This window comes from Phragmites australis, chromosome 1, assembly GCF_958298935.1.
Source record: "Phragmites australis chromosome 1, lpPhrAust1.1, whole genome shotgun sequence".
Taxonomy (NCBI): Eukaryota; Viridiplantae; Streptophyta; class Magnoliopsida; order Poales; family Poaceae; genus Phragmites; species Phragmites australis.
Window position 1 is genome coordinate 51712894 of NC_084921.1, and position 10530 is coordinate 51723423.

The window sequence follows — 10530 nt, forward strand, 5'->3', positions numbered from 1 at the left end:
AGGCAATCATGCTAAGTCTTGATTTGATCAAGATAGAAAAATTATTTTGTACGTAATATGTTATACGAGTTTGATGTATGTATAGTACAATCTATAAGGTATATAGGGAAGCTTGCCATATCCGTTGATTAAGAGGAGAAATTTATCTTGTGTTGTCATCATGAGTTTCGATATAGAAACCATTCAGATAGATATCTCTATAATTTAGTAAGATACGAGTTGAATCGAGATACAATAGAGCATCATCGATTATGACTTGAGTACCCATAGAGAGAATAATTATGGCACAACCAGAGTCATCAATTACTGCATCGCATCCAGCAATTGTTAAAATATTTCCTTGTCTCTTAGTAAGAGTTTGAAAATATTTTAGTTCCATATATTGAGTTTGTGGTGCATATATCCACTAAACGCATTTCTTCCTCCATCGGATTGACTCTTGTAAAAATCTATATATAGAATTGAACATTTTGATATAAAATTCTTTATCATATATATAAAATACATACAAACTTTATGCAGTACCATAGTGCTGATACAATATTGTAATATACAATGTTTAATGGGACGTAGATAACATGGCATCGAAGAAATTGGGAGACTAAATAGGGTCTCCAAACATGTCGTGCAAATCAAATTTGACAATCATATTTTCCGTGCTCATGGAATCTTCTAGCTGCAGAAGAGTCTAGTTGTTACTTGGTTCTTGTAGAACTTGTTGTGAACAAACTAGTCTTCTTGGTGATGCCAGTTTGAAGATTGAAGGTTGCTTCAAATCTTTGTCCTTGAGCAGGTCGGTTACGTCCCAGGGATTATAAATGTAGATAAATTAAATGACTTAGAGTGTGGCATTTATTTATTTAGTGGAGTGCTTGTAGCATCTATACTTGCGACAAATATTAGATTTTTCAAGTTTAGAAATGCCTTAACCCTGATTCGGTGCATTGGGTTTCTGCTTTTTGCTGCGTTTGCGTTTACCATTGAAGTTCTTTGGATGGCGTCTAAAAGAGTCATCAAACTTGTTGTTATTCTGGACATTAGTATGTACTTCAGATAAAAAAAACAGCACCGATTGGACGCTAATGATGATTCTTTAGAATGAGCATCATGCTTTTCGGCCTAAAGTAATACATGGATTAAGTCAGAATAAATTTGGTACTCTCTTACACGATATTGTTGCTGTAAGATCCTATTAGCGGGAAGTATAGTAGATAAAGTTTTCTCTATCTTTTTCGCTTCTGTAGTTTCTTTTTCGCAAAACCGCAACTTAGAATAGATTTTATGAATAGAATGATTGTAATTTGTGATGGACTTAAAGTCTTGTAGTTGGAGATGTGTCCATTCATGACTAGCATCAAGTAAAATGACCATCTTTTGATGTTCATATCTTGTTTTGAGAGCTAGCTATACTGTGATCCAATTTTCTTCTATTAGATACTTAGATTTGAGATCCGAATGGATATGGTGTCTTATTATGTATAAAGCTCTATATTTAATTTGATCTGGTAGCGGTGGATCTCACTATTGAGGAGATTTGGAGTGCCACTGCTATTCTATGGGACACAAGACTGACCTTGATGTTCATTACCCATATTGGATAATTGTGACCGTCAAGCGCGAGTTCATCGAACTCTTGGCCGGTCATTGTATCCTAAATGGATTTGACTATAGATTTGATTAATTTACTGTGTGTAAATTAAAAATTATCATGATATTGTTGTAATAATGATGCAAAATTTTGTAAAGTCAAGTTAAAACTTGAATTATATAGTGTAGACCTCAAATTATGTAGCTAACACATTGAAGATAATCCCCAAATGTGGTGTAGATCTCTCAGTAGTAGGAGGCATAATCTGATATTTGTCAGTAGATGCCTGTATTTCTGTTACCTTGTGTTAGGCTAAATAGAATATTTAGAAGAGCACATTGAAGGTAGTCATTAAGTCAAGATGATAAAATATAGACATCATAATAATGGTGGATAATCTGTAAATATGCAGTAGATAAAGAGTTCCACTACCTTGTGTTTCACAAATTTTAAATGGAGTTAATCACTTTATTTGATTTTGTATTTTAATTCTGTTTGAGTTAAGCAGTTATTGAGCATAAAAGCACTTTGGGCTTAGTTAAGGTGAATTAATGTGTAATTCTATAAGAAAATAATCTCAATTGCAAAATTAACAATGTCATAATCATAATAGCATGTTATAGGGATTGCACAAAGCAAACACATTGAACATTGCATAATATTTTAGAAAAACAGGGCCTGACATGTTAAATTGCAACATGAAATAATACATGATGTAATTATAGAAAACATTAGTGGCCTAAACATGACAAGTACTGAATAAATAGTGCTAATAGTTGGACTATTATGCAATATGTTGGAAACACGGGGGGTTTCTTGTAAAGTGGCCTAAGTAGGCGCTAGGGGCTGAGAGAACCTGGATCGAAGCCCAGGCGGCCTTTCAGCCCATGCGGTCGGGAGCAGGGTAGCATGCGGGTAAAAGACAGGCCGTAGCCTGGGCCTGGACCTTGGCAGCCTTTCGGCCAGCTCAGGTTAGGGCTCACACGCGACTGCAAATAACCAGGGTGGGGCGACGATTAGGGTAGGGTTTCCCCACCCCGGTCATCGCACCACACACACTGCTTGCGCCGATGCGCTACTCCATCGCCGTTGCCTTCACGCTGCCACGCCACCGCGCCACGCCACTTAGATGCTGTTGTAGGGGAGGCCAAGGGCCTCCAAATCCCACGACTTGTGGCCCGGATGACAGTTGGCCGTCTTGGTAGCCGCGTGCCAGAGCCGATGAGCTGGAGGCGTGGAGGCGGAGTCCGTCGGGGATGCAGAAGAAGAAGGTGTCACCGTCGTTGACTCGGTGAAGATGGGCAGCGCACCTCGGCGTGATGCCATGGTGCCGAGGACGAAGATCGGGTGCCCCTAGGTGGCCCTCACCTGGCTAGATTCGCCAACAGCCGCGGTGAAAAAAGTCATCATGCCTCCATTGTCATCGGCGGGAAGGCGTTGGTTGGCACCAAGGCCAAAGCCAGCCTCGGTAGCGGGGTCGTAGAGGTCGAGACCAGTCACATCGCGCAGAAGGGTTCGACGTGGAGGGGGTGCAACAGATGTCGGGGAAGGGGGTTTAGTTTCCACGTCGTTGCCGCCTGAAAGTGTCGTCGGGGTCACAATGGTGGAGGGGGCGTTATTGTTATGGCCATGTCTTGACGCACGGTGGTAGCCGTGGTAGGGCCGACGTCCTCGGCCATGATAGAATCTTGGGGCTCCACGGTGGCGACCCAAGTGAAGTCGATGGCTGAGTGGACGTCGACAGGGATGATTCAGCAAAGGCAAGATGAAGAACAGAGCCGTCTCCAATGACATGGGCAGAGAGGGTAAGCTCCAATCCTCCATGGTTCTCACCTTTGATGGATGCAGGCCTTCGCACCTCTGTGCTTGAACTTAGTAGAGCGCGGTGGCCGTCGGCAAATCCTTGTGCTGGGGATGGAGGTCGTTGACGCTTGGTTGGATGTTTTCTCTGTGCAGAGGCCTTCGCGCCTCTTTCGTTCTTTGATCGCTCAGCCGAGAGAGTGCTGATAACGTGTTAGAACTATGATCGTAATGTAAAGTAGAAAGATAATAGTAGATTCAATTATTGATTTTCTCATTGATAGATGTTGGTATTTATATATGATAAATAGTCATTCGGGAGACATCACTCACGAATAGAGTTACTATAGTGAATAGGTGTCCATTTGGTGGTATTAATCATTTTGATTTGTAAAAAAAACCATCTGAAAGAGTGTGTCTTCATGGGCTAATCCCGTGCCACCAAGTCCTTTCGAAAAAAATCCCGTGCCACCAAGGACAGTCAACGCTGCATGCTCTGGCTTCCTCATGTGCCGCTCCTGCCAGGCTGCCCGGGGGGGGGGGGGGCTTCGTCCTTCGTGCATCCTACCCGATGCCAAACAAAACAACAAAGTTTTCCCAAATGTTATCTTGGTGAGGTGGCTTATTGTGCAATGAGATTTTCATGTGTAGTACCCATGTATTTTGTCCCATATATATAGTACATAAATCTCAATACAAATACGGATGATGTGGATAAAACACATCGCACGCAAACCAGTTTGACAGTGTATTTTCCCCGAACAAAAAGGGCTGCGCCTGCCCTGCTCCCTCGTATCAGCATGTCCGGGTCAACAGCGAAAGCGCAACACCTCTACGCTACAGGGACTGACGACGATGGTGGCGAGCGCCTGAACGCGAAAGCTGAAACAGTGTACGGACTAGAGGCTAAACCGAAAGAAGAAGAAACGCGTCGAACACTGAGTTACGGAGCGCGTAAATCAGACATCAAATCCATTCCATTTTGCATGCCACGTCGCGGCAGCTCACACAGCCTCACCAAGAATCCGGTGGGGTTTATCTCGCCTCCAAGGAGAGGCATACAGATTAGCATTACAAAAATTCTGACACGAATTCCAAGAAATGTTTGACGGAAAATTTTACAAGACTCGTATCAGGATTCAGAAGGAGAGGTCAGGACCCGCCGCCGCCGCCGCTGCTACACTCCCCTCGCTCTGTTTCCTTCGGCGGCTGCTCCATCGCCGCGGCGACCGACACCGCGGTACCACTGCCACCACCTTCCTCCTCCTTCGCCGGGCCACCGCCTCGAGTGGCAGGGGCCGGGGGCGCGCCGACGCACGGGCCGCACGTGCGCTCCACCCAGGCCTCCAGGTCGTGGCCGCCGGCGTGGCCGAGCGCCCGGCGCCCGAAGCAGAGCCGCCCCACGGCCACTGCCGCCGCGGCCAGCACGACGACGACGGCCAGCATGGCGATCACCGGCCCGTAAGACTCCCTCGCTGCCGCCCCTCCTCCGCCGCCGTACGTCACCGGCACCATAAGCGATGGCGGAGTTGACGCCGGCGGCGTCGGGGGGATGAACGTCGACATTGCCCGCGGGCTACAGCAGAGCGCTCGAACCGCGCGGCTCCAGATGAGAGCTCTTTAGGGTTTAAGAGAGACGAAGAGTAGCTGGAAGAGTGAGACTAGAGTGGACGACGCCGGGCTAGGGGAGAGAGAGAGAGAGAGCTCTGTGGTATTGATTCCTTCCTCTTGTAAGAGAGAGAACGAAGGAAGAAGAGTTCAGTTCACTCCTTACGTTAACATGTAAGGCGCAGTGCAAGCGCCACTGACCTCGGTTTTGGCGTAAAAAGGCTCCAGTTTTTGGCTCCAAGGTGAAAAGCTTTCCCTGCCGCAGCACGACCGTTCTTACTTCTTGCGGGTCGTACATTCACCACCGTTCCAACTGTCCTGCTGTGCATAAGAGATGGACTAGCTTTCACAGTTTTACTACTAGCATAATCCATCTATCTCCTCGTATGGGAAAAAAACCTTACAGTCGCCTGTTCACATACTACAGCTAGCGCTCGATCCTCGGGTTGGTGGGAAGGCATGAATACAATGGTTCCACTGGAGCCGGAGCCGGAGCCGGAGCCTTTTCAGGTTGTCCGGACACGACCGCCGGGTGGTGTTGATTAGCCGTGAGATACGCCTCGAGATGCGTGACGCCTGGCCTGTCAGGCTTGGTGGGCACGTACCGTGCAATCACATGCCGCGCTGCATGCCTTCCTTTCCTGCCTGGCTGGCTGGCCGGCCGGCCGGCTTGGCTCCTCCCATGATCCCGTTCCCCTCCCCTGTGCCGCAACGTTGCGACGTTCGTAGCTCGCCCAGTCTTCGGGAGGCAGCCGGTGGGTGGCGCGGGGGCGCGGCTCGGACGCATGCTTTTACGGTTTCGGTCGTGAGATGGTACGTGCGCGCGCGTGTTCGGGCTCGGCCACCGTCCTGTGGCTTGTCCGTGGAGATTCTCGGGCGGGGTCCGGCTCTGCACCCCTCCTGGCCGCGGCGAGCAGCTGCCGGCCGGGCCGGCAGGTTTACCCCGCAGCTGACACCATGACGCCCATGGCGCTGGTTCTCTGCGACGTCCTTCTATAGTGTTGCCCCAGGTTTGTCTTGCCGAGTCCGAAGATTAGCCCAAATCCCAGGTTTCTTAGCTCCGTCCAATGGTGCGCAAAGGTTTGCTGTTTGCCCCTGTATTCAAGTCTTGGGCCATCCTGACGGGATTCAGCACGTGTACTGACGAGTTGTCTCGCCTGTGCAAATTAAGCCCAGCCACGCTACGGCCTGGCACCGTACAGGACATCTCCAAAAGCATCCATGTGGAACAGTACGTGGATATCGTGATGGAGATCGATCGGGGGCCTAGGACAGGGCACCAGAATCGTCAGCCCGACGGAATTGTTACCCACCAACACGGATAGCTACTTTATAGTGTCGAAAATACTGGCAAGCAGATGTCCGGAGCATCGGACGTTTGATTGGACCGGTCATGTATTGGGATCTGAAAATATTATCTATTTGAGTTAATTTATATCTTCTGGTATCTTTAATATTTGAGACATTTAAATTTAATATTTTAGACGTAATAGAAATTTGTTGTGATAGTTATTTTTATATATTGCATCTCGAAATCTTTTGCGCACAGATTCAGGCTAAACAAAAAAATATATTCAAGTTAATTCATATATTTTCGCATCTTCAATGTTTCGGATATTCAAATTTAATGTTTTAGACGTTATAAAAATTTGTTGCAATAGTTATTTCCATATGTTGCATCTCAGAATCTCTTGCATCCAGATCCAGATCCGAAAAAATTATCTATTTGAGTTAATTCCTATATTTTTGTATTTCCAATGTTCCAGAGATGTTCAAATTTAATGTTTCAGACGTTATGAAAATTTATTGAAATAGTTATTTTCGTATATTGCATCTCGAAATATTTTGCGTACAGATCCGAACTCAAAAGAATTATACATTTGAGTTAATTCTATATTTTCGTACCTTCAATATTTCAGATGTTCAAATTTAATATTTTAGATGTTATGAAAAATTTGTTCCTATAGTTATTTTCATATGTTGCACCAAATCATACACAACATAGGTTTTGCATGAAATGTTACGTGGAACATAACAGGATGTTGTGTTAGAAATTTTTCTCTCGGAATCGGATGCATATAACGAACTATTTTTGATGTATTTTTTCGATGTTGCAAACGTTATTTTTAGATATTACAATAGACTATTGACAGACTATTAGAGTGTCTGATGGATCGAACCTTCGGACGCTAACATCATCCTTATAGTGCTCATGTTTGTCCATCTTATATAAATACATAATTCAATGCAGCGAAACATAACGAATCTTATTTCTTGAGTTCATATTTTTTGTCTCTGCAATCTCTACTGCTCTCAATCAGGTGTTTTCGCTTGCCCTCAACTTGGCCACGTCATCCACTTATTTTCGTCCATCTGATTTTGATCTTGTGGTGCTGCCTATTTGGGTGGCCTCCATTGGGTGCGGGACAGATGACGCCGACCGGTTCACAACGAGCCTAGTGCACTCTGGATGTCTCATTCCGATTGAAGGAAAGGAAAATACTGTTGCCGCTAAGTTTCTTCCCCTCCCAATCCGTCTCCGCTTTGGAACATCTTCTCGTCTCGTGCCATCCACCGCACCTCCACCACCTCATCATGTTTGCATCGCTTCCTCTTCTCTCTTGTCAAGGCCTGCACCACCACCTCCATTGCGCCCGACTAACCCAATCCGTCGCCTCCCATGACACGCTTCCGCCAGCACAGGCGCCTTGCGTTGTCGCCTCCCTCTTCTCCATCCATGTGGCTTCCTCCTCCCCACATCTTCCCTACCACCGCCTTCTCCTCCCTCCTACGGATGCGATCGGTCAGTGGCCACACAAAGCAAGCCAACGGGAAAGACTCCATTGTCCGCGCTAGCTACCCTCCCAATCCCACCAGAGGGTAGCCCATCGTCTAAGCACCACCCGCAGTCGAAGCTCGACATGCCTTTGGATCTCGCCGCGCCTCTGGATCTCGTTGTGCCTCCTGACAAGAGCCGTTGTTGGAGCTCACCGTTGGGGGGAGAGTCACGCTACCGCAGGGGTGCGACATTGTCAGAGTAGAGCAGTTGGGGAGCTCTGTCATGTCTCGTTGGATGAGGAGCGTATGCATGTGGAGGTCGTGCCGGTGATGGCGCCATGTTCAATAACAAGATCAAACAGACCAAAAGAGATGTTTTGATGTGTACTTGCAAATTTCAGTTGCACATGGAATTAATATTATCAAGTGGGATCATCCATATTTTTTTTTCTGATGTCCTACAGAATGGCAGAACCTGCTTGGATGATGTTTTCTCTGCAGTCCAATTTAGCCGGTCGTTGCTCAAACCCAAGGGAAAGATTTAAGAACTTATTTTTGGGTGATGCTACTGTTTAGACACCTGAAAACGGGTCACTTTTCAATTGATATCCACAACCACACGATTTGCATTGGACAGATCACATTCTTTCTTGTACCTTCGGCTTTCTTCTTCCTCGCAACTGTCTTGTGTCCATGTGTCGCCACTGGCCTCACCCCCCACCTCTCGTCCTCATCTGGCCGTCTCCAGTGACGTGCCCATCAGCGGAGCCACCGTCGCTGCCCCCACCACACTAAACCGGCTCTGTCGGTGCGCTTCCTCTCAAATCCTCCCTCTCCCCGCCCATCCGACGGTCCGATGTCACTCGTGGCCGGCGGTGTCCCCACCACCTCACTGCTCCGCCCCCGCGCCCGCCACTACCGCCAGTCGGCCGTGCTACCCAAGGCCTTTCTCTAAGGATGGTAGCTATGAAAAGTCTCTAATACCGAAACCTTAAAGCTCGCTAGAATCCTGACGGACCGTGTGAACTCGTGCATTCACACGGTGGCTTGAGACGCTTAGGCGTTTTCAGGCGCATGAGATGTAGAGAGTGTATTTATTTTTAGTCTAGAATTTAAACTAGATAATTCATCCAAACACTTTAAGAATATCTATTTTTTAGTCAGAGTTCTGCTAAACAAACTCTATATTTCGAAAGAAGATAAGAGCTTAAAATTGTGTTTGGTTATGAACTTGTTTGTGCTCCTGACCGAGGCAGAGCAAATTTGCTCAGGAAATCTCCTCTGTAACAGCATGATCAATAGTACGAACGGCTAACATGCATAGAAACCATCATTTACATCTTCACAAATTCATGTGTATATACATCTTGGTTGGATAACACGGTACAGTCGCTACATAAATCCTTACTCCACCCCCTGAATCGTACATCAAAACTAAGGAAGAACAACGAGCAAATTTCTTCATCCGGCACGCACCCAGGCGTTCTCGCCCGCGCATGCACGTCCAGTTCATCCTCACATGCCGCTGATGCACGAGAAGATCCTGACGCTCCGGCCCCTCGGCAGCGCGCCCGACCGCCACCCCGGCGAGCCTCCTACCTCCCCGGCCAGCTCCTCCAGCGACCGGTGCCGGCGGTGCGTCATCTCCCTCTCCGCGGAGAACTTGCCGCCTCCGCCATCGGCCGCCGGGGCCACCCACTGCTTCTGCTCCCAGACGCCGTGGTCCACGCGGGCCCCGAACCGGCCGTGCGCCGAGCCGGTGGAGCTGCACCTGGAGTAGCTCCGTCTCCGCCGCTCCTTGATGGCCTTGTAGATGAACGGGATGAGCCCCTCCATTTGGTTAACCCGACGCGATGCCAATCACTACCACTGTCGCCGGTGAAATGGTTGCTGGCTTTGGTGTTAAGCCCGGTGAGCTGGACGCTTGGTTGTATTATAGGTGGGGGAGTCGCCGTGCCACCGTCGCTGGTTTCCTCCGAGCTTCACTTTCAGGAGACGGATTCAGAAAAGTCGCTTGGCCTGGGCTGTTTTTTCTTGCGTGTGGTCGATTGCCTCCTGGTCCTGGCCGTTCCGGCTTCGATCGGTTGCTTCTGCCTGCCAGTTGTAGGTTTTGACACATGTTGTAGGTTTATATTTTAATACATGTTTAAAAATTTACAATTATTTTAATATATATTGTAAAAAAACTATAATTTTTTTATTATAGATTTACCTATCATCCTCTATGTCATGTGATAGAATGATTAATCATAAACTCGTCTGTTGCAAGACAAGCGGCAGCAAGAAATCCCAACACGTCCTGGGTAACTGTAGTTGTCCAGCTGATGAAACAGAACTGTGCAAGCATTGGTTGGTGGCCCGGTATGCCACATTATTGAAGCTCTGGCGATGTTTCTATCTTCTGAAATGTCTAGAATCTCATGCTCTTAATGGGGCAATCATTTGATTAGGGTGTGTCAAAAGAAAAATTTTAGACGAAGTGTCAAAAAGAAAATGGTTGGGGGAAAGATGAGGAAGTAAGACTTTTTTTCGAAACGGCGGTATAAGCAGGAAGAAATTAAAGAATGCAGTATGCAATTAGGATAGAGATAGGACCGAGTTCGTGCCGTGTTGCTCGTTAAGTCAGTTTTGATGTGGTAGAGAGCGATCAGGTAGCGTCAAAAGGTCAGCTCAACGGTGCCCTGACCCCTGACGCCATCGCTAGCGGTATAAGGTTTTCCAGAGGATTGATACGTTACATTTGAGGCGGGCACATT

General features: G+C 47.2%; 1 protein-coding gene across 1 annotated transcript; it reads right to left on the minus strand.

Moving 5' to 3' along the window:
• Window positions 1-9086: 9086 nt before the first annotated feature.
• Window positions 9087-9884, minus strand: LOC133890676 (uncharacterized). Its single transcript, XM_062331160.1, has one exon. The coding sequence runs from the start codon at window positions 9608-9610 to the stop codon at window positions 9290-9292; it is 321 nt and encodes a 106-aa protein (XP_062187144.1). The 5' UTR covers window positions 9611-9884; the 3' UTR covers window positions 9087-9289.
• Between the last annotated feature and the right edge of the window lie 646 nt (window positions 9885-10530).